Consider the following 25,649-nt stretch of genomic DNA (forward strand, 5'->3'; position numbering starts at 1 on the left):
CAAGAGGAGGGGGGTTATTTTAATATCAGGGAAGGTCATTCTTGAACACTTTGCTACAATTAGGGATAGAGAAGGCAGATTTATCCTGGTACAGGGCAAATTGGATGGGGAATTGATCACGTTCTATAATGTTTATATTCCTCCAGGTTCCACATTTGATTTCTATATGCAAGTACTCGAGAAAGTAGTGACAGAGGCACAGGGATTACTTGTCTGCGGAGGAGACCTTAATATTACATTAAAACCACATCTGGACGCATCGGGGAAGAGAATATCTCAATCACAAAAACTAACTAGAAAACTGAACCTTCTGATAGAGGAGATGGGATTGGTGGATACTTGGAGGCGTCTCAATCCAACGGCAAGGAACTATACTTACTATTCATCTCCACATGCAACTTATTTGAGAATAGACTACTTCCTCACTTTTGGTACTGATATGAACAAAATACACAAGTACCATATTGGGCCAATGGACCTTTCAATCATTGCCCTCAATATTTATCTTTAAACTCTACTCAAAGGAGAAAAATAACCAACTGGAAATTAAATTCTAGTATACTGAACGAACGGACATGTGTGCATCTGATGTCTTGTAATGTAAAAGGAGTAAAAGAGGACCAAGTATCAGAGGAGAGCAAGTTGAAAGTTTGATATTGAGAAGATGATGGAGAGAGTAGTATAGTATAAATAGTATAGAATAGAATAGTATAAAATGTTGTGTGTGTGCGTCTGCTGTTTGTGAGCTGGAAAGGTGCCAGTGTCCCTGAGACATTTTCACAGCATGCACATAATCATGTGGTAAAAGATTTCAGTCTGTGTAACTGTAATAAAGAAAACAAAATCAAAAATTTTCTGTGTTAAAAATAGTACAGGATACTCCCAATACCTAGCTTCCAAACACTCACTGCTTTTTAACCATTTCCAGTTTCTCATTGCTGCAGTGAAACTGAAATTAATGCCCAGTTCTTACAGGTTTTTTTTGATGATGTAAAGTATTTGCCCCACCATTTTTATTTATTTATGTCATGTACGTACGTAAACACTTAATGGCGAGCTCCTCCCATTCCCCAGCTATGCAGTTAATCGTAGCTTTTCCTTCCATAATGTAATTGTCAAAGCACTGATAGGTTACTTCAGAGCGAGATGGGTATTGCTTCCGATAACGAGTTGTAATAACAGCATTTTCAACTTTGGGTGGAGGGCTGCAGTTATCATGATTAGCTGTAAGACATCACAACATGTACACTATTAATTTACACTCTGTAATCTTTTCATAAAAACATGCATCAAAATAATGGTTGAGGTGACTCACATTTACAGATATCATCAAGTGATCCATTTAAATCCCATTGTCCATCACGACAGGTTAATTCCTCAATCTTAGCAGAGTATCCTTCATTGCAATCAATGAACATCATTTCTTGGGTCTGTCCGTGTCGTTCAGTACTCCCTAGTATTCCTTCCCCATTAGGAATCTCAGGAGCTTGTCGACACCTTTGTTCCTCTAAAGTGGATATGAAAACAAACAATTATGCAAAAATTTGCAGATGGATGAAATCCATTCCTCCATTTAAAAATGTGATCAGAATAAGCAATGGAAGAAACTCTGTATGAATGCACTTATTGTAAGATATTACAGAAAATATTTTCACACCAGTTTTCTTAAACATAACTGCAGATAAAACTCAAATGTTAAAAAGATGTTTAAAACAGATTTCAAAACTTATATTTTTCTACCTAAACATCTTATACTCCCCATCTTGACATTGGTATTGAACAAGTCACTGTGTTTGCTTCAAGCTAATAACAGAAGATACTTTAATTAGAAACTTTAATTACCAATACAGCTTTCAACTCCAGACCAAACACCGTGCACACATGTGGCTTCACCCCACCAGCCTTTGCTGAGAGGTTTGTAACCATCCTCACACCTGAAGTAAAGTTTGTCACCATGTTGCCAAACTTTAAGTCTGCGGTCAAAGCTCGTTGTTGGACATCCTGTTATAGCTATCAGAAAGACAGATATTACATTTAGATATTATCAAAGAGCAGTCAGAATACATTCTTGTGTTATTAGTAGTGATTCATAGATAACATTATTCAACTATCTTTGGACTAGGCTTAAATATCCTTAATACTACTGAATAGACTGTGTAATGTCTGTTATTAAGTGACTAGCATTGAATCCTGCTGACTTTGGCAAACCTCCATTTCGTGTGGTTTTTGATTGTCTTTACGTGAGATGTTTGGATGAAATTTGGTTCATGACTGTCACTACTATTAGACTTTCAGACTGCAGCTTTAGATTCTTACCAAAACAGCAAAAACCTCAGCCACAAGTGAGACTGAGCTTTCAACTTGCATTTGACTTTTACCACTGCCATCTTAATGGATGGGTTCACCCGGGTCTACGCCTTTAACAAACTAGTGAACTCAGTAGGCATTAACAAACATACTTCTCTTTTGTATTTACCACCCCAATATCAAATTTTTTGAGATGCAGTACAAAAGGTAAATGAAAAGATACAGAAATGATTTGCAAATGTCATAAACTGAAAAATACACAATTTTAGGATTTTTTTTTTTTTTAATTTGATGCTAGCGACACATCTGAAAGAAGTTGACAAGGAAAGAGTCATCCTTTCTACTAGCATCCCTTCTTATATATTAGAATTGAAGAAATCAGGTGCTGGACCTTTGGGACAGCCGCCCTGTGGAATAGGCTTTTAGTTGCGCAAAGCCTTCCCATGATGTGTCAGATGTTAGTGAGCGAGGACCCAAAATGCAGACTCAGGGAAGCAGAGGGAGCTAAACAAAACAAGAGCTGGTGATTTCAACTGATAAACAGACACAAATCAAATAATAATTTTTTTTATATTTGCGGTTCTATTTCTTACAGGAGCATGTGTAACAGAAAACAATACCTCATCTCATTATTATTATTTTTGTTGTGTATGGTAAAGATCAATATAGACTATCCAGTCACTTATACACTGCAATCCAAAGTGTAATTAAAGAAATATTATATAAATAATACATAAATATCTTATTCGAATGGTTACTGTCATGAGTGAAAGTTAGAAAGTCAGCCACTGGAGTTGGAGCTCCATTCACTCATATCAGCAAGGAGAGAATGGCACAATGTACTGTAAATTCATTAAGATCAAACAGCCTCTGTTTTAATAAAACAGACTTTTACAGCTATGACTCCATCTGTTCTCTGTAAAATGTTATTTACTGCATTAACTGACTTCATGGTCAGTATATAACGTTACTCATATACTGCACTGACATAAGGAATATATATATACCTGAAAATTAAATGTTAGAAAAACAAATTCATTAATTAGAGGCGACCTACTTCTTAACAGTTTTTTTTTTTAATTCTCACTGATGCTTCTGGTGTGAATCTCTCATAAAGAACAGCAGGAGGTTCGCTATGACAAAAACTCCAGACCCTGAGTAAAACATCATGCCCATTATCATGATATGGCAATAGCCAAACTGGCCTCCAGGTGTCACTTTGGAGATTTCAGATTGAGGAAAAAAGATGAATGAAGCAAAACCAGAAGCAAAACATAAGGAACACAAACTCTCAAAATAAAACAGGAAGTGAGATATCACAGAAGACACATAAATGAACTAAATAAAAGGAAGACGACACAAGCATGGAAGACTAAAGGAGGAATCAAACTAATAGAAGTGGGAATTAGGAATAGAAGTAAATGTGAACGCTAAACAAAAAAAGGATTCAAACAGATACTTAAGCCAAGGTTAAAGTCGGATGCAGACATGGACAACCGGAGACCCAAAGGCCCAGTTATTATTCTGTGTTAAACTTCTTTGATGTCTGCTCGACGTCTACCACCAGGTGCAATACCATACAAATTCTTTTTGGATAAGTTAGCTCCGTCAAAAAAAAAATCAGTACCTTGGCACGAAACCTCGCTCTAACCATCTGATGACAAAATTTACGGCACTGGGATCCGAATGAGCCCCAAGCAGATTTGTATGTGTGGAAAGTATAACCTTTTCTTTATTTTCAGGGCAAGAAATCCCAGAAAAAGATGGACAAGGCGATGACATCATTGTCAAGGAAAATGCATGTTACTCTTTGATAAGAGTAACATGCATTGCTTCACAAAAGAAAAATGAGAAAGTATGTAACGCATTTTCATGGCAAGGACCACTCCTTGCCATGTCCCTCTCCATATGTGGATATGGAGAGGGACAGAGGGCCACGAATGGAAACTCGAGTCCGACGCAAACTGCGGGAATATAGAAGAGACTACTAAATATGAATGACAAGGAGGATAGGAGCTACACTCACAGGCAAGCAGTCTAAATAAGAAGGTAATATGCTCTATTTGGTTTCATTGTGTCCAAGTCGGTATGTTGATAGTTCAGTTGATCAGATTTATAAGTTACCATATATGTTGGACTCATCTAGTGTAAGTGGGATATACCAGTTGGACAGTCGCCACAACACTAGGGAAAGCCCCCACCGTATGGTGGGTCCTTTCTCTCCTCTCTCCAACAGGGACCTAAAGGGGTCGAATGATCCTGAGTATATGGACGACTCTATATTGGTTCTATTGTTTTTGTGTACTAATCTTAGTTTTGTGTTAACAGTGGGGGCACAATGTTTTATTTCAGTGACATTTGGAATGCACATTCATGGTTCTGTCTGGCGGTATAATAAAGCCAAATGTTAAAGGTACTCTCACTTAACGTAAATGGACTCCAAAGCCCGACAAAGCAGGGAAAAATTCTTAGTAAACCGAAAAGAGAGGATATTGATGTGGCATTTCTACAAGAGACACATTTGGTGGGCCTTGAGCACGAGACACCTAAGAGACAAGGTTTCAAGCACGCTTATTACTCTTCAAATGGTTTAAGACATACAAGAGGAGGGGGGTTATTTTAATATCAGGGAAGGTCATTCTTGAACACTTTGCTACAATTAGGGATAGAGAAGGCAGATTTATCCTGGTACAGGGCAAATTGGATGGGGAATTGATCACGTTCTATAATGTTTATATTCCTCCAGGTTCCACATTTGATTTCTATATGCAAGTACTCGAGAAAGTAGTGACAGAGGCACAGGGATTACTTGTCTGCGGAGGAGACCTTAATATTACATTAAAACCACATCTGGACGCATCGGGGAAGAGAATATCTCAATCACAAAAACTAACTAGAAAACTGAACCTTCTGATAGAGGAGATGGGATTGGTGGATACTTGGAGGCGTCTCAATCCAACGGCAAGGAACTATACTTACTATTCATCTCCACATGCAACTTATTTGAGAATAGACTACTTCCTCACTTTTGGTACTGATATGAACAAAATACACAAGTACCATATTGGGCCAATGGACCTTTCAATCATTGCCCTCAATATTTATCTTTAAACTCTACTCAAAGGAGAAAAATAACCAACTGGAAATTAAATTCTAGTATACTGAACGAACGGACATGTGTGCATCTGATGTCTTGTAATGTAAAAGGAGTAAAAGAGGACCAAGTATCAGAGGAGAGCAAGTTGAAAGTTTGATATTGAGAAGATGATGGAGAGAGTAGTATAGTATAAATAGTATAGAATAGAATAGTATAAAATGTTGTGTGTGTGCGTCTGCTGTTTGTGAGCTGGAAAGGTGCCAGTGTCCCTGAGACATTTTCACAGCATGCACATAATCATGTGGTAAAAGATTTCAGTCTGTGTAACTGTAATAAAGAAAACAAAATCAAAAATTTTCTGTGTTAAAAATAGTACAGGATACTCCCAATACCTAGCTTCCAAACACTCACTGCTTTTTAACCATTTCCAGTTTCTCATTGCTGCAGTGAAACTGAAATTAATGCCCAGTTCTTACAGGTTTTTTTTGATGATGTAAAGTATTTGCCCCACCATTTTTATTTATTTATGTCATGTACGTACGTAAACACTTAATGGCGAGCTCCTCCCATTCCCCAGCTATGCAGTTAATCGTAGCTTTTCCTTCCATAATGTAATTGTCAAAGCACTGATAGGTTACTTCAGAGCGAGATGGGTATTGCTTCCGATAACGAGTTGTAATAACAGCATTTTCAACTTTGGGTGGAGGGCTGCAGTTATCATGATTAGCTGTAAGACATCACAACATGTACACTATTAATTTACACTCTGTAATCTTTTCATAAAAACATGCATCAAAATAATGGTTGAGGTGACTCACATTTACAGATATCATCAAGTGATCCATTTAAATCCCATTGTCCATCACGACAGGTTAATTCCTCAATCTTAGCAGAGTATCCTTCATTGCAATCAATGAACATCATTTCTTGGGTCTGTCCGTGTCGTTCAGTACTCCCTAGTATTCCTTCCCCATTAGGAATCTCAGGAGCTTGTCGACACCTTTGTTCCTCTAAAGTGGATATGAAAACAAACAATTATGCAAAAATTTGCAGATGGATGAAATCCATTCCTCCATTTAAAAATGTGATCAGAATAAGCAATGGAAGAAACTCTGTATGAATGCACTTATTGTAAGATATTACAGAAAATATTTTCACACCAGTTTTCTTAAACATAACTGCAGATAAAACTCAAATGTTAAAAAGATGTTTAAAACAGATTTCAAAACTTATATTTTTCTACCTAAACATCTTATACTCCCCATCTTGACATTGGTATTGAACAAGTCACTGTGTTTGCTTCAAGCTAATAACAGAAGATACTTTAATTAGAAACTTTAATTACCAATACAGCTTTCAACTCCAGACCAAACACCGTGCACACATGTGGCTTCACCCCACCAGCCTTTGCTGAGAGGTTTGTAACCATCCTCACACCTGAAGTAAAGTTTGTCACCATGTTGCCAAACTTTAAGTCTGCGGTCAAAGCTCGTTGTTGGACATCCTGTTATAGCTATCAGAAAGACAGATATTACATTTAGATATTATCAAAGAGCAGTCAGAATACATTCTTGTGTTATTAGTAGTGATTCATAGATAACATTATTCAACTATCTTTGGACTAGGCTTAAATATCCTTAATACTACTGAATAGACTGTGTAATGTCTGTTATTAAGTGACTAGCATTGAATCCTGCTGACTTTGGCAAACCTCCATTTCGTGTGGTTTTTGATTGTCTTTACGTGAGATGTTTGGATGAAATTTGGTTCATGACTGTCACTACTATTAGACTTTCAGACTGCAGCTTTAGATTCTTACCAAAACAGCAAAAACCTCAGCCACAAGTGAGACTGAGCTTTCAACTTGCATTTGACTTTTACCACTGCCATCTTAATGGATGGGTTCACCCGGGTCTACGCCTTTAACAAACTAGTGAACTCAGTAGGCATTAACAAACATACTTCTCTTTTGTATTTACCACCCCAATATCAAATTTTTTGAGATGCAGTACAAAAGGTAAATGAAAAGATACAGAAATGATTTGCAAATGTCATAAACTGAAAAATACACAATTTTAGGATTTTTTTTTTTTTTAATTTGATGCTAGCGACACATCTGAAAGAAGTTGACAAGGAAAGAGTCATCCTTTCTACTAGCATCCCTTCTTATATATTAGAATTGAAGAAATCAGGTGCTGGACCTTTGGGACAGCCGCCCTGTGGAATAGGCTTTTAGTTGCGCAAAGCCTTCCCATGATGTGTCAGATGTTAGTGAGCGAGGACCCAAAATGCAGACTCAGGGAAGCAGAGGGAGCTAAACAAAACAAGAGCTGGTGATTTCAACTGATAAACAGACACAAATCAAATAATAATTTTTTTTATATTTGCGGTTCTATTTCTTACAGGAGCATGTGTAACAGAAAACAATACCTCATCTCATTATTATTATTTTTGTTGTGTATGGTAAAGATCAATATAGACTATCCAGTCACTTATACACTGCAATCCAAAGTGTAATTAAAGAAATATTATATAAATAATACATAAATATCTTATTCGAATGGTTACTGTCATGAGTGAAAGTTAGAAAGTCAGCCACTGGAGTTGGAGCTCCATTCACTCATATCAGCAAGGAGAGAATGGCACAATGTACTGTAAATTCATTAAGATCAAACAGCCTCTGTTTTAATAAAACAGACTTTTACAGCTATGACTCCATCTGTTCTCTGTAAAATGTTATTTACTGCATTAACTGACTTCATGGTCAGTATATAACGTTACTCATATACTGCACTGACATAAGGAATATATATATACCTGAAAATTAAATGTTAGAAAAACAAATTCATTAATTAGAGGCGACCTACTTCTTAACAGTTTTTTTTTTTAATTCTCACTGATGCTTCTGGTGTGAATCTCTCATAAAGAACAGCAGGAGGTTCGCTATGACAAAAACTCCAGACCCTGAGTAAAACATCATGCCCATTATCATGATATGGCAATAGCCAAACTGGCCTCCAGGTGTCACTTTGGAGATTTCAGATTGAGGAAAAAAGATGAATGAAGCAAAACCAGAAGCAAAACATAAGGAACACAAACTCTCAAAATAAAACAGGAAGTGAGATATCACAGAAGACACATAAATGAACTAAATAAAAGGAAGACGACACAAGCATGGAAGACTAAAGGAGGAATCAAACTAATAGAAGTGGGAATTAGGAATAGAAGTAAATGTGAACGCTAAACAAAAAAAGGATTCAAACAGATACTTAAGCCAAGGTTAAAGTCGGATGCAGACATGGACAACCGGAGACCCAAAGGCCCAGTTATTATTCTGTGTTAAACTTCTTTGATGTCTGCTCGACGTCTACCACCAGGTGCAATACCATACAAATTCTTTTTGGATAAGTTAGCTCCGTCAAAAAAAAAATCAGTACCTTGGCACGAAACCTCGCTCTAACCATCTGATGACAAAATTTACGGCACTGGGATCCGAATGAGCCCCAAGCAGATTTGTATGTGTGGAAAGTATAACCTTTTCTTTATTTTCAGGGCAAGAAATCCCAGAAAAAGATGGACAAGGCGATGACATCATTGTCAAGGAAAATGCATGTTACTCTTTGATAAGAGTAACATGCATTGCTTCACAAAAGAAAAATGTTTGTGGAGCTCATCAAGGAATCTAAAGACAAAGATAGACTAAAGATAGACTTCTGTCAGAGGGCCCGGTGGCGCCAGTGTCCGGCAGCCTCGCCTCTGTCAGTGCGCCCCAGGGCGGCTGTGGCTACAATGTAGCTTGCCATCACCAGTGTGTGAATTTGTGTGTGAATGGGTGGATGACTGAATGTGTAAAGCGCTTTGGGGTCCTTACGGACTAGTAAAGCGCTATATAAATACAGATCATTTACCATTCTGTAGAACCAGATGCTTTTCTGCAAGTTCCCCGATTTGAGAGAATTCATGTTGACTGAACTTTCATATTAGCTTCACTTTTCAGTCCTGAAAGCAATGCTCACCTTTTATATACAGTTTATACATTTGTCTTTTGTCATCAGTTGTTTACAACATTTATATTTGTCATGAAAAACAGTAGTCCTTGAATAACTGAATAAATGTATCCTTTTAAGTTTATTGCATTTTCTTACCTGTACATTCATTAGACCTATCCCAGCCATCTTCTCTACAGGTTAGAGTGAAACTTCCTTCATAACCTCTCCTGCAGTTATACTGGACACGATCGTTGTACCTGTATTCAGCCTGAATTTTTCCAGTAATATCTGCATTATTAAACTGTTGCCTCCTGCATTTTATCTCTGAAAGGAACAAAACCACATTTATTAAGCTTCTGCATTTACTTTGATTCAGATAATTTTGTCATGTAAAACATTCAGATACTTTCATATAATCTTTTAAGTAAAAGCAGCAGCTCCCCAGTGTAAATGTGATTCCATTTAACAGTTCTGTATTTTATATTTGAATATGTTCAGTCAAAGGACAAGAAAAGTGTTCAGTTGTGGATTCAACATCCAGCTGAAAGTTGTTGTGGCAGTAGAAATGTTTCTTGCAGTTTGTACAGAAAATAGTATCCAGTGAGTATTTGTACACTCTTTCGGTTAGTGCTTGGTTAGTACACAAATAAACAAAAAAATGAATGTTATTACCATTTTCTCTCACTATGAACTATCACACAGAGTCTCTAAAATTTATATTGCTGGTTCGTAAGATTTTACTCTATGACTGAATGATCCTTTGAGGCTTCTGTTTGACCAAAGACATTCTGCATTTCTCTCCTGTTTTCTCAAATATGGACTAATATTAAAGAAATTAAAAAGATCCTGTCAGAATTAGAAGAAAAGTGAACTAAACTCCACCATACCTTCACAAAGTGGATTTGGTTCCCATCCATCTCTGGTGCATGTGGCCCGAGTGACGCCATCTTTCCTCTTGTATCCTGATATACATGTGTACCTGACAGTATCACCCAATTTCTTTGTCTCATCACGCCAAGACGCATCCCAGCGGGACAAAAGTCTATCTTGTGGACGGATACATGTAACCTCTGTAAAGAAAGAAAGACTGGATAATCTTCAAAAAAATTGTTCATCATCCTCATGGCTGATTGAACTACATGGAAGCACCCTTTGTGGCAGGTGTATACAACTTCTGAGCCAAAGACAAAATCGTCCCCCTTTCTAAGATGAAAATCGGCAAACTGGGCATCGCCAGGATGACCACATGCTCTCGCTTAAAGCAAATAAGACAAAATGTGGGTAAAAGTACAACAGAGAAAAGTGGAATTTGCTGTACATTTCATAAAAGTACACTACATATTGTTCAGCATTGCAGTCTGTGATATGAATTTTCGAGCAATAACTCAAACAAGCTAATGATGTTTATGCTGCTTTGGTAAGGCAAGTTCGAGTAAGCAAAACATATGCAAATACAGCAAGACATATATGCAAGTGTTAACTGGTTATACTGGAAAAAGATGATATTCATAAGTGAATGTTAACTTACGTTGACAATTAGTGCCTCTGTGTTGCCATTTTCCCTCTACACAGAGCAGCTTGAAAAAGCCACTGTAGCCCACATTGCAGCCCACTTTCACTTGTCTCCCACCTGGGTAACTGGCCTGCATACCACTTATGTCAAAATTGCCATCGTAGAGATGATACTTTTTAAAATCTTCAAGGGTACATGCTCCTGGATTATCTGGATAGCGGTAAATAAAAATCAGCATACATGATTTTTGTGTTTATTTCAACATCAAAATATCGTGTAATTAAAATGAGAAGATCATAGAAATCACCCGAAGTACTGGGTCTTACCTTGGCTTTTCACAAAGGTCAGTGTATGCATCCACAAAAGTAGGATACAGCTTGTGGTTGTTACATGCATTTTATCTTCGCTAGCCTCATTCACCAAACAGAACTAAAGACTGGAGACTCAAAGGCTGTTGTACACTAGAGGAGCTTGGATTTCACAGGGAAAGAAGAGATTGCTCAATGATTTACAAAAGGCTGTCCTTGCCTCCAAATATGACCATACCCATACGGAAAAGAAATAGTAAAAACTTATATGTGATTACTCATGAAAGTGGCCACTTTCATGAGAAAATCATATAAGGCTTACATGATTTACTCATGAAAGTGGCCACTTTCGCATTACTTTCATACATTGTTTTAGTAAGTATCCAAAACATACAAGTTTCATTATATAATTTTTCAAGGGATCTTATATCTGTTTTCACACTTATATGCTTGTCATACAAGTTTCACACAAGACAGATACAAACTTTATAAGATTTATATATATCTTTTCCATATGGGTAGGCTCGCTGGGAAAAAACCCCAAAAACAAACAAACACTTAAAACACCCCCCCCACCCCCCCCCCCCACACACACACACAGGAAGTGATTACATATAACTACTTTCATGACACAATTGATGTTTAACATCTTCATCACCAACTTTAAGGGCATTTATTTGCAGCAAAATAATTTCATGGCCTTGTGTGGTTACCATGTTTATCGTACAGTGACAAACCAAAGAACAAACAAACTTTTACGGGAATATTCACTTTCTTTTGCTTTCCTGTTAATCATTTGCGTGAATCAATAAGGCAAACAAAGTATGTTGCATCTTGGCAAGACAAATACAAAGTGAACTGTATTTTTCATTTCAAAAGCAGATCAATACATCATTTTTTACTCACCAAACTGTGAACTGAACCTAATTTTTGTGTTGCCATTTTCCCTCTACAGCTTGAAAAAGCCACTGTAGCCCACATTGCAGCCCACTTTCACTTGTCTCCCACCTGGGTAACTGGCCTGCATACCACTTATGTCAAAATTGCCATCGTAGAGATGATACTTTTTAAAATCTAAATAAAATACAGTTCTCTCCTGTTCTCTCCTGTTTTCTCAAATATGGACTAATATTAAAGAAATTAAAAACGATCATGTCAGAATTAGAAGAAAAGTGAACTAAACTCCACCATACCTTCACAAAGTGGATTTGGTTCCCATCCATCTCTGGTGCATGTGGCCCGAATGACGCCATCTTTACTCCTGTATCCTGATATACATGTGTACCTGACAGTATCACCCAATTTCTTTGTCTCATCACGCCAAGACGGCTCCCAGCGGGACAAAAGTCTATCTTGTGGACGGATACATGTAACCTCTGTAAAGAAAGAAAGACTGGATAATCTTCAAAAAAATTGTTCATCATCCTCATGGCTGATTGAACTACATGAAAGCAAAGAACAGTGAGCTTAGAATATGTGTCTAAAGCTTTTGTAGTTTTATACCTTGACATACTGGTCTGACAGACCACTGTCCATCCTCATTGCAAGTAGTCTCAACTGAGCGCGTGCGGGTTCTCCCAATCCAGTATCTCTCCTCACATGTAACTGTTACCGTTTCACCAGGTGAAAACCTACTTCTATGAGCAGGTCTTACGAGGACACAGAGGACGCAGCGGAGGATCTGAGAACACGGGGCATAGAGGTGGTCCCCACACGCGCAAACTCGGGACCCAGCACCGAAGAGAAAGTATGTAACGCATTTTCATGGCAAGGACCACTCCTTGCCATGTCCCTCTCCATATGTGGATATGGAGAGGGACAAAGGGCCACGAATGGAAACTCGAGTCCGACGCAAACTGCGGGAATATAGAAGAGACTACTAAATATGAATGACAAGGAGGATAGGAGCTACACTCACAGGCAAGCAGTCTAAATAAGAAGGTAATATGCTCTATTTGGTTTCATTGTGTCCAAGTCGGTATGTTGATAGTTCAGTTGATCAGATTTATAAGTTACCATATATGTTGGACTCATCTAGTGTAAGTGGGATATACCAGTTGGACAGTCGCCACAACACTAGGGAAAGCCCCCACCGTATGGTGGGTCCTTTCTCTCCTCTCTCCAACAGGGACCTAAAGGGGTCGAATGATCCTGAGTATATGGACGACTCTATATTGGTTCTATTGTTTTTGTGTACTAATCTTAGTTTTGTGTTAACAGTGGGGGCACAATGTTTTATTTCAGTGACATTTGGAATGCACATTCATGGTTCTGTCTGGCGGTATAATAAAGCCAAATGTTAAAGGTACTCTCACTTAACGTAAATGGACTCCAAAGCCCGACAAAGCAGGGAAAAATTCTTAGTAAACCGAAAAGAGAGGATATTGATGTGGCATTTCTACAAGAGACACATTTGGTGGGCCTTGAGCACGAGACACCTAAGAGACAAGGTTTCAAGCACGCTTATTACTCTTCAAATGGTTTAAGACATACAAGAGGAGGGGGGTTATTTTAATAATGTGATGGCAAAGTGTTCAAGGTCATTCTTGAACACTTTGCTACAATTAGGGATAGAGAAGGCAGATTTATCCTGGTACAGGGCAAATTGGATGGGGAATTGATCACGTTCTATAATGTTTATATTCCTCCAGGTTCCACATTTGATTTCTATATGCAAGTACTCGAGAAAGTAGTGACAGAGGCACAGGGATTACTTGTCTGCGGAGGAGACCTTAATATTACATTAAAACCACATCTGGACGCATCGGGGAAGAGAATATCTCAATCACAAAAACTAACTAGAAAACTGAACCTTCTGATAGAGGAGATGGGATTGGTGGATACTTGGAGGCGTCTCAATCCAACGGCAAGGAACTATACTTACTATTCATCTCCACATGCAACTTATTTGAGAATAGACTACTTCCTCACTTTTGGTACTGATATGAACAAAATACACGAGTACCATATTGGGCCAATGGACCTTTCAATCATTGCCCTCAATATTTATCTTTAAACTCTACTCAAAGGAGAAAAATAACCAACTGGAAATTAAATTCTAGTATACTGAACGAACGGACATGTGAACAGTTGACAAAAGACATTGCTGAATACCTGGACTTCAATGATAATAATAATAATGGATTGAATTTATATAGCGCTTTTCAAGGCACCCAAAGCACTTTACAATGCCACTATTCATTCACTCTCGCATTCATACACTGGTGGAGGCAAGCTACGGTTGTAGCCACAGCTGCCCTGGGGCAGACTGACAGAAGTGAGGCTGCCATTTCGCGCCATCGGCCCCTCTGGCCAGCACCAGTAGGCAAGTAGGGTAAAGTGTCTTGCCCAAGGACACAACGACCAGGACAGAGAGCCCAGGGATCGAACCGGTGACCTTCCGGTTACAGATACACTTCCCAACCCCCTGAGCCACGGCCACGGTCGCCACGCCTGATAAAGATGAGTTACCCCCACCGATTTTGTGGGATGCGTGCAAAGCAGTGATGAGAGGAAAAGTTATTGCTATAACCTCCAATATTAAAAAATCCAAAGTTGCAAGATTCCAGAAGTTGCAGTTGGAACTATTGTAATTAGAGGCCACACATAAAAATACTATTTTTTTTTAAAGTTCAAACTCTTCTGTGGTTCGTGTGTGCTCATCAGGTTCTCACATTTCCTCTGACATGTCCATAGCATGTTGTATTTCCCTGTTCCTCCATGTAACCCATGTTAACTGGTGATGAAATGTGTGATGTCTGTGGCAATGATAGAGGGCCACTTAAAAACACTGAAATCGTGAAAAGGCAAACCTGACATTAAATCTCTCAAAGTGTGACTCAAAGACTGCAATAGTGTATCTAGGAGAAGTAGTGGGTGGTGAACAAGTGAAACCCATCCACTTAAGAACTGAAGCCATTGTGATGTTCTCAGAGCTGCAGCACAGTTTGGGGATGGTGGGTTATTACAGAGGTTTCTATAAAAACGAATTCTTCTTGTTCGTATTAATATTATTATTTAATGATATAACTGCAACTAACCCTGAAGTCTACATTGTGGTGTGTTCAGGTATAATCTTAAATGCACCACATTTCAAACAGTTTTGAGCTACTGTCTGTGTTAGTGAAAACAACTTTTCAGCATCACACTTAACCAACTTCTCAGATTTAATAAACTTGTCAAACTGGTTCCAGCGGCCCTCCACTGGCTGTTTGTTTACTTAGAACATATTTAAAAACTTTGTGTGCAACAAAAGGGAAATGTAACTCACGGCGGCATCTCATCTCTCCAACCCAATCACCATCGACACAGGTTTTGAACGGCCCACCCTCCATGCCGTAGTCTCTGTCACACACATATTCGACCTTTTCATTGTGTCTGTACGTGTTTCTAGTCGCTGTTTTGGTCTGTCCACCTGAAAGACGTGGTGGCGTCCTACATTGCTGGGCAGCTAAAAATTGTGGGCAATAACAGAGGAAAAACCAACATTAGATAATATTTTGTCACAATAATCACATTTTCACTCTGACCTGCTGTCATGCATCATTTTTCATTTGAAGTGAAATATTTGTCATACACCCTGTGCATCACTCTCCTTTACCTTAACACTGTGTGGCCATGTGTGACAAAGAATTAACCAGAAACAATGTTCACACAAACTAATTAGCACAAGAGCAGATCAGGCAGAGGACATTTTACTGATAACCTGAAATGTGTTTTTGCCTCAAAACAAACTATTAATTTCTGGTTTAAAGTGTGTGTAACTTACACTCATTCACACGACACCCCAAGAAATACCAAAAACAGCAATAGCAATCTTTTTCCATCCTTTGTACTGATAAACAGTAAGATCACAAGAGGACAAGTGTTGTACCTTCACATGTGGGACGAGGATTGCTCCACTGTCCATTTTCCAAACATTCAAGCGTTGCGTTCCCTTTGATGATGTGATTACTGTTTTCACAAGCAAATGTTAAATGTTGTCCTTTTTTCATTTGATCGTCTGTTACATCTGTGGTGATTGTTAGACCTGCTGGTGTTTCAGGGACTCTACATTTCTTCTCTGTTTTGAAAAAGAGAATCTGTTTTATTGTGAGGTTTACATTATAAACATGAAACCAAATCAGATTCAAAGTAATAAGACACTTTCTCACTACATTTTCAAACTAAGCAAGTTTTCCCTTTAAATATTTATTATTAATAGGCATTCAGTTTCTCATTGCTGTAATGGAGATGTAATCAATGTCCAGTCTTTTAAGAAGTCAGAAAAGAATGGCAATTCTACCCTTAACCAAGTGTAGAGAAAAAAAGATGAATAAAGATGAAATATGTCAGCAGGCAGAATGACAGCCAGCAGTGTTTTTAACTTGACTCCAGTTTTAAATCTTATTCACAGCAATAGTTTATTTTGATGTACTATAGTGAGCTCTTTTTTTCATAGGTATTGTTTAGCTGAGTTGACGAATAACTGTTCAATTGCTGGGAAGTATATGTTAACACACACTGAATGATCCAGATGAACAAACTACCAAAACATCTGTGTTTATAGCAGTGCTAATGATTGCTGACAATCTGTTTAATGTAGTGAATTTAATTAGCAGCACCTGGCAGAAAAATACAACCTTAATTCCTATAAAAGTTCTTCACACTTGAATCTTCTAATGTGGACAATAGTTGCCCATTATTTCCTTTAAGCAGGGCAGACTGATCAACAGTGAATGAAATGATATCTCGGCAGAGAAAATTCCCTATTGTTGACAGATATTGATAACCACAGCTATCAGTCATTGGATATCATTCGAAACTGAATAGTTTTGAACAAAAACCCGATATTCTAATTTCATTCTAGTTTCAGTGTGCATTTTTGCCTTAGACAACTAAGCTTTCAAATCCCCTTGTTAATTTTAGATTAAAATGGTATCAAGCTTCAATCATTTACATTAAACCTCAACAAATCTCCTTTAGCTACAGCATAACAGGGAGAACAAAACTAGCAAATATATATTTTAAACTGGCACCTTAAACTGGTGGGTACTTAAGGGACTGAACATTTCTGTGTTTTGAAGAAGAGAATCTGTTTTACTATGAGATTTACAGTATGAACAAGAAACCAAATGTGATGCAAATATCTGAATAAATCAGCATTACATTTTCAATATATAAAAAAAACTTGAAAGTAAAAGATTTCAGTATAAAAAATACGTTCATGAAGAGACATTTTCCAAATAGACAGGTGTCTCTTTCTTAAAATGATTAGGAAAGATTAAAAAGATGAAAACTGGAAAATGTATCCAGTTCAGTAATATTTATGTGATGCTAGTTCACAACAGCCGTTATCTCAAGAACCTACAATATTAGACATAAACAGCAGATCAAAAATATAGGATTAGGATTAGAATACTTCCTATGATGACTTTGACCTTACAGGGTTCATCAGGATCATTATATTAATGATTTATGTCAGAGGTGTGGACTCGAGTCACATGACTTGGACTTGAGTCAGACTCGAGTCATTAATTTTATGACTTTAGACTTGACTTGAAAAAATGTTCTAAGACTTGTGACTTGACTTGGACTTTTACACCAATGACTTGGGACTTGAATTGGACTTGAACCGGTTTACTTGAAAAGACTTGATATTTCACCCCAAATATAAAATTTAACATGCATATTATATAGAGATTGAAAATGTGACGTCATTCACGGGTAGAACCGCAAAGGATTCTGGGAACTCGTGGCAAGCGGTACTAGCGCACGCAGGCTTTCAATTAAAATCAGTCACACAGCGATAAAAAGAAACACAAAAATGTCAAGAAGCTGTTGTATTATTAACTGCAATAGCCGGTCGCATGACAGCCACGGGAAGCCGATGGGTAAAGAGATCGGTTGTTATCGGATTACGTCGTGGAAGAGAAATTGTTCGAGCCATGTTTCCGAAGTAACAAAGAGGCGACTGGATTGCAGCCATTCAAAGATCAAATATAACGTCCCAGAACACTCCAGCTCACATGTTAGTCTGCTCCAAGCATTTACACAAAGGTCAGTCTGCTGTTGTAGTTAATACGTCATTTTTTTTAACATAATTGGTGATATAGGTTACAAGCAAGTCTGGCGCTGAACAGAAATTGTCGCGCTATGCTCCTTTGTTTATTGTGCATAAATAGTGAATTGTCCTGACACAATATTGTGTTTCGCTTCTGTTATTATGGTACACTGACAAAAACACATACTTTTATTCACAGGATAAAACAGATTTTTTGTATCACTAATTGCCCAGTACGATTACAGCATACAGTATTATTGTCACTGCTACATTTCTGTGATGCTACCAGAAATTATTTCCACTGCTAATTAATTACCGTTGAGCTCAAAGGTTATATTAATAAACGGTTAATGAATGTGTATTTATGACAACGATTTGTGAGACTGGTAAACTTATGATATGTACGATGGTCTTTACTTTCTACACGGTGCATTTCAAGGTCCTGCACCCATCCGTCGGTAAACTGTACCTGGGCTTGTTGCAGTGACCGGAAGTTACTAAACTTCATGAGTGTGTGCACTCACTCCAAGAACCGTATGATTATAAATATGCATATAAATATGCTACGATGAGATAGCTGACTTCATCTAACTAGCAAATGTTTTCCAGGCTACGTTGGTGATACAGTTTTTTTTAATGTGTATGATATTTTTGTCATGCGATTTTAAAGCTGGTCCTACAACCGCATCCAAGAATAACATGCAGCTTATCTCAGAACTGTCGGTGAAAATTATTCTTGGAGCTAGGTTTAATTGAGCTGCATTTTAAAGAGGTGCAATTTCACAATTTGTGTATATTTTCTAAGTTCACTATTTTGTATGTGTTGAGAAAAACACAGATTTTAAAATTACATGGTCTAATATTTACATTTAGTATAACTGCAACATTCTTTTTTCGTTTGTTTTTTTTAAAGACTCGAAAGGACTTGAAATTCAAAGTTTCAGACTTGTGACTTGACTCAGACTTTTACACCAGTGACTTGAGACTCGACTCTGACTTGCCTGACATTACTTGAGACTTGACTTGAGACTTGAGGATAAAGACTTGAGACTTACTTGAGACTTGCAAAGCAATGACTTGGTCCCACCTCTGAATTATGTGATACAAGGGCAACAACACAACTGCTACAGAATGCTGATGTTTTCCTGCAATACAAAATTGCTCCTAACAGCAACTTAAAACAGAAACCCTTATCATAGTCACAGCTCATTTCTGTTACCTCACGTCATTGTGGTAATAAAAGTACACATACCAGAGCAAGAAGGAAAGGGGGAATTCCATTGTCCATTTTCTAAACACTCAATTTCTGTAGACCCAATTAGTACACGTGTATTGCTGCAAAGAAAACGCAATTTATGTCCAGTCGCCATTATTTCATTTGATGGTGGTAATCCAGCTACGTAGAGATGAGGATCCATAACACCGATTTTACAAGATCGATCTGAAAAAAGCAAAATATGTAGAATATATGTGAGTTTATGTAACAAAGCTGCAAAGAGCAAGCAAGAGAGTAGTTGGTTTTAGTGAACACCAGAAGAGCGGAAAAAATCATGAAATCTTATTGGATATTTAAATTATGCTTCAAAATACACAAAGATCAAACCTGAACTATTGCCATATTGTTTAAACAGGCATTGCATTTTGTCAGTAAAGGGATTTAAACATGTTCTTACCTATGCAAGTCGGGAATGGATTATTCCATTGTCCGTCTTCTCCACATATCAGCACAGAAATTCCATTCAGATACTTCCCAGGACCATCACAGCTGAATGTGAGGATGTGATTGGGACGTATGGGAATACAATTTTCTGGTAAACCTTTCACTGTTAACCCTTGAACTGTAGGAGGAGGGTCACATCTGGAAGATGAAACTAAGGTAGAAGAAGAAGAAAAAAAAACAGTTCAAAAGGCAAGATTCAGATGTAGAAATCACTGGCCAGAATCTTTATATTTGCTGCAGTTTTTATATTTGCCAGATCATGTCAGAATCCATTTTGCCAGGTTTCAATGTGTGTCTGTATTTGTGCTGGAGACACGAAGGTTCAGACCAGTGGAGATAAACCACTGTCAAAACTACAGCTGTGGTCAAAAGTTTTACAATCATCACGGATCAACATGGATACCATTGTAATTTTGGGCTTTGAATGATTGTTGAAATCCTGTTTTTAAGTGTGGAATGACTGATTTAACATTGAGCACTCAATTTTTTTTAAAAAGATGTATGACATGCAATCATTCCACCCTGGAATGGAAAACGTTTATCTAATTTCCAGGCAAATAGTTTCAAAATATCTGCCCTTTGCAAACTGTTTACAAGGACAACCTGTGTAAGCAAACCATCTGCTGTGTCAGTTTAACACGCTAAGATTTAATTCATTAACCCTATAAGTTCCCTTATGTAGGGTGGCTAACTTTAACTCTAGCCTATATTTTGGTGAAAGAAAAAATACAATGCTTCTGGAAAAAATGTGAATAGTTTTTGACCTGTCAGTAAGTCTGACTTTTCTGTCACAGTCTGGCTGAGGCAGACTGTATGTGTTGTGAAAAAGGACTCAAGTGCAAACCAAAAACTATGAAACGTGATGTGGATTAACAAAAAACAAGCAGTTTATTAAGGCTTGCAAAATAAATACAAACAAAGGGCATGGGTGAAACTAAACAATAACCTAAACTGGGTGAACTAAAAATTAAACATGAAAAAACCTTAAACATGGAGAACTGACATGATACCTAAAGACATGGTGTGGACGAGCAGACGACCTGAAGGAATGACTGAAAACACATGGCACAAATAATTTGTGTGCTTTCTTATTTGTTGCAGATCACCTGATTGTTCTGTAAATAGATTTAAACGGTTATATGCCTGAGGCATTGGCTGCATTTTTAGTTAAATAGTACCATATAACTTTCTTTGCAAAACTTGTGCATAATATTTAGAAATGTACAATTTCTATTTGCATTTCAAGTTATGAAAATGATTCGTTAAACATGTTTGTGGGTTTTACAGTAAAAAAATATAACTTTTTTCTACTCGGATTTTGAATTTTTTCTCTGAATTTAGATCAACTATGGTAATATAGTATGCCAAAATGAAAAAATAACTCAAATTTCAGATATTTCAGGTTGTGCTGAAAATAATGATACCAAACAAGTAGTCAAAAATGGCCAATTATACCCTGGACCCCAGAGGGTTAAACTGATCTTTCTGACATCGAGATGCTGGGTCATATTTCATAATGACTTGACAGAAACATTGTTGAATAAAATGATGACTGATGTGAATTCAAATATATTTGGAGTCTGATCTGACATGACAAAGTCTCTACATATTAAAAATCATTTAGAATTAAATTCTGATTTTGCCTGTGTGCAGGAAAAATATATATAGAAATAAAGACCGTCATAGCAGTCTTAATGAAGGCAGGACACATCTGAGTAAATGAGATTATATGTCCAAGGAGATAATACCAAATGAAGTTCATACGTAAGTTCAATAAGAACAATCTGTAGTCACACATTTCTGCTTCCCTGGTGTTTGTTGGCTAATCTAAGCTTTACATCATTTCCACTTTCCCATGCTGTGAAGCTAATTGTGCAATCACTGGTCTAGCCCAATCAGATTTCTGCTGGCTGTCTTCCGGCCAATCAGTCTCCACTCCATGTACTTTAAATCTCACTGCTCATCGGTCATTCTCCCAGGCTTCCATTCAAGCCTCAATCTTCATTTCCAGAGTGTAATCACCAACAACCTAAATTGAATTCTATACATCAATAAATTATGTTAAATTCATTTTAATGATCTCTGCTTATTGAACTGTAGTCATTCACATGAGAGTGAGAGAAGAAAAGAAAGCTTTTGAACTCACGGTAGCACGACCCCCTTTGGAGTGGCTGCCAGCCCTCAGTTGTACATACGTATTTGATGGTGAGAGCTGATGTATAGCCAGGTTCGCAAGCAAAATGTATCATGTGTCCTGCTTGATACTGAGATGTTCTTGTCTCTTGTGTTACTTGGGCATGGGGAACATCTGGAAGCGTTGAACATGCTAATACACAAAACAATATAAAATGGGAAAAGAAGAGAAAAATACACAAAGATTGAAAACATACTGAGTGACTAAGCCAAGATATACATGTGTGTATAAGGAAATGACTACCCGTCATTGCTACGAACGATAGTAATGCCAGTAATGTGCAGTTGTGTTAGGACAGGCAACCTGCGGCTCCGGATACGCATGCGGCTCTTTTGTCTTTATACTGCGGCTCCAGGTGGTTTGGGAAAATAAATTAGAAGTATTTAGCTGAAGTGTATTTTTTGTATTAGTTCTTTTTAAACTTGTAGTTCTAAATTGGAAGATTATTGTGACATTGAAATATAAAAATAGAATTATATTTTATTTTTCATCGCTCAAAATAAGCGTCACACTCGCGGAAGCCGGTATACCCGCCGAAACGCCGTGCATTTATCGAGACTTTCAACCCCAGGTAGGCCAATTATGGATCTTCGGATCCACATTATGTCAGCAGCTGTTCTCCTCCGTGAACTATGTTAAAACAAACACCGCTCACGCCTCACAGATGACAGCTTACAGTCCTGCGTAAAGATGAAAGTGACTTTGTACAGCCCCGATTTGCAGACGCTGTGCGCAGAGGTTCAGGAGCAGAAGTCTCATTGTAAACATATCACAGCAGACCCGACGATGTTTCCATGGACACGCTTTTCAGCATCTCTTTATTGACCACTCTTCACACACGGTTGCTGTAAGCATACAGCCGGCTGTAGCTTTTCAGCTCACAGTCCGACAACACAAGAGCAGAGAGAGCAGAGACTTTAAGTAGACGAGGCGTGATTGCGGGTCCCGCTCAGGTGCGTCCGACTCCCATGCAGTGGCGCTGCAGACCACGCCTCGCCACACACATTAACCAGGTAAAATACATATTTAGGCAGAATTTTGCAAATATCTATTTTTCATTTTTTAGCAGCATAGTGCTGTATATATTGTAAAAAAACAATATATACAGTGTTATTTTCATTTTTGATGTCAACAAGTATTTGCGGCTCCCAGTGTTTTCTTTTGCGTGGAAACCGGGTCCAAGTGGCTCTTTGGGTGTTAAAAGGTTGCTGACCCCTGTTTTAGGTCAAGGGTTGTTGAGGCTGGCTGAGCTCTGCTGGCCATCACCAAATTTGAGCAGAGGAACATGGGTAATCATGCTTTGGAACAATCTTTCTGATGTGATACTTTTTTACTTTTATAACCAGGCCTATTGTGTGCCTCCAGAAAATGTACCTATTTAGCTCTAAACCCAACGCCTTACCTGACGTGTAATGGGTCGATCCTATGAAAATCCATTTATTAATGCTGCTCTTGGTATGCTTTACAACTTTTTGTGTTTCATTTTTTTAGCTTTTCATGTGACATTTTTTGGGGGTACATAGCATGTAGTATGGTTGGGTTAGAGTAAGAGTCAGGGTAATGCTGTCATTAATGAACCCTAACAAAAACAAAATATGCACTCTGTAATATACATAATTGAGGTATTCATACACTTTTCATGACTGTAGAGTTTTTGACGATTTAGTAATATAAGAAAAAAAAATACATTTACATGAGTTATTACATCCACAGTGCAGCAATAGCACAAGTTTAGTTAGTGATGATAAAAACATGAAGCCATGCAACTTACAGTAGCACTTTCCCTGATGGACAACCAGCCAACCATCAGCTGTGCATACAAATTTCGAGATCTGATCTGATATGTAACCAGATTCACAAGAAAAATGTATCACATCTCCTTCCTGGTACACAGCTTTGCTGGTTCCTTCTGACACATGAGCGTGAGGAACATTTGGGAGCTCTGAACACACTAAAAGAGAAAAAGTTACAATTCGTCACATATAAAGTTGTTAAAAAACAATGACTGAAGCTCTACAAGGAAAACAGTTACAAAATCAAAGTATGTCTACAACCATTCTCCTAAATGGTTAAGACCACAAAACAGTTGCATCTACATAATTTGTGGATATACTTCACCTAATAACACAGATAGCAGGATTTATGTTTGACATACATAATTAAAGAGTAATATAAGAAATGTACCATTAATTACCATTAATGGTAAAGGGAAAAAATAAGTATAAGTATAAAATTACTAGAGCCCCCCCCCCCCCCCCCCTTCAAAGAAAACCCCCAAAATAAAACAAAAACAAGCAAAAAACCCATAGCAAGTAGTAAAATCATCTATAATTACTATTTTGTCCTACATTATATTACTACCATATATATGTATGTTAACACAAAAATATACATATTTTAGGGTTGTGTGAATGCATGTAAATTCAAATAGTTGTAATAGTGTAAAAATAAGACAATTACATTCATACTGTGCTTTTCCCCCTGCTGTAAGTAAATACCTGTGATGACCACACGCAGTGTATATGTCACTCTTCTTAAAGTCTAACTGCCTTTCCACAAAGGTAAAACATGTGATTTTAGGTACACTGAAAAACGATAATAGATCACTTTACCGTTTTGTGACAAAGAAACTTCCACACACCCCCACAGCTGGAGAAACAGAAGGATTAAAGACAGCTTCATGTTCTTTTGACGAATGCTTTCTGAGGAGAATTTCAGTAGCTTCATTGTTCAGTGACCTCCCCCAGCTCGAACTCCACCCAGAGAGATCAGGTCACAGCACAGACTGTCCAGTGGCTCTGTCCAAATGTCTCTATTTAAATACAACCTTGGACTCCTTTTGTACAAGTGCTACGGAGAAGGACTGGATAGGTGGTTAGGTGTACAAAGCACAGGACTTTCAAATGTACTTTGCTAGCGTTTACAAAGAATTTTTCAGAAAAAGAGAAGATATCCAGTGATGCGCAGTTTTCTTGCTGATAGAGCCTCGCTGATGCCAGGGGTTAAGGGAGAATGGCCAGAATGCATCGAGTTGGTGGGAAGGCAAAAGTAACTCAACTTAAATGATAAGTGGATGCTGGACTCCAGGCCTAAAAAGACTGTGGAAAAGGGGTTGTTTCATTGTTAGGCCATGAAACCCAAAGCCCCAAGACTTTCAGCAGAGTTAAACTTATGTAAGAATTAAAACAGACCCCGTGATGCTTTTATTAAAATAACATTACATGCAATTACTGTTACATGTGTGTACATGTGTGTGCTCATCTAGGTTACAAAAACACTTTAATAGCAGGTATGATCTCCTGCCAAAGGGAGGGAGTTTGTTATTTTATTTATTTTTTACTTCTTTTTGTTATCTTTATTTAATCAGAATATGTTCAGACTGGAAAGATAGGGCCACCATTTTGTGTATTTGTCCACAAAGGATTTATGAATGACTTTGATTTTACACAAAAAAAAAAGATGTACTGGAAGAACACAGA

General features: G+C 37.7%; 1 protein-coding gene across 1 annotated transcript in view; it reads right to left on the reverse strand.

Moving 5' to 3' along the window:
* Nucleotides 1-25,649, reverse strand: part of LOC146689009 (complement factor H-like) — a 91,089-nt gene that overhangs the window by 12,553 nt on the left and 52,887 nt on the right. The window contains exons 3-21 of the mRNA XM_085437550.1: nt 23,942-24,121; nt 22,123-22,302; nt 19,930-20,127; nt 19,509-19,697; nt 19,312-19,401; nt 16,088-16,276; nt 15,485-15,664; nt 12,718-12,978; nt 12,408-12,590; nt 10,922-11,116; nt 10,543-10,648; nt 10,281-10,489; nt 9,550-9,717; nt 6,750-6,917; nt 6,223-6,414; nt 5,946-6,131; nt 1,843-2,010; nt 1,316-1,507; nt 1,039-1,224 (exon numbers count right to left, since the gene is read on the reverse strand). Of these exons, the coding sequence (XP_085293676.1) occupies nt 1,039-1,224; nt 1,316-1,507; nt 1,843-2,010; nt 5,946-6,131; nt 6,223-6,414; nt 6,750-6,917; nt 9,550-9,717; nt 10,281-10,489; nt 10,543-10,648; nt 10,922-11,116; nt 12,408-12,590; nt 12,718-12,978; nt 15,485-15,664; nt 16,088-16,276; nt 19,312-19,401; nt 19,509-19,697; nt 19,930-20,127; nt 22,123-22,302; nt 23,942-24,121 (3,420 nt within the window). The remainder of the gene's footprint in view (nt 1-1,038; nt 1,225-1,315; nt 1,508-1,842; nt 2,011-5,945; nt 6,132-6,222; nt 6,415-6,749; nt 6,918-9,549; nt 9,718-10,280; nt 10,490-10,542; nt 10,649-10,921; nt 11,117-12,407; nt 12,591-12,717; nt 12,979-15,484; nt 15,665-16,087; nt 16,277-19,311; nt 19,402-19,508; nt 19,698-19,929; nt 20,128-22,122; nt 22,303-23,941; nt 24,122-25,649) is intronic.

This window comes from Copadichromis virginalis, linkage group LG17 (assembly GCF_057382275.1).
Source record: "Copadichromis virginalis isolate Kocher_CV1m ecotype Utaka linkage group LG17, C_Virginalis_male_GT1.1, whole genome shotgun sequence".
In the NCBI taxonomy this organism is placed as follows: domain Eukaryota; kingdom Metazoa; phylum Chordata; class Actinopteri; order Cichliformes; family Cichlidae; genus Copadichromis; species Copadichromis virginalis.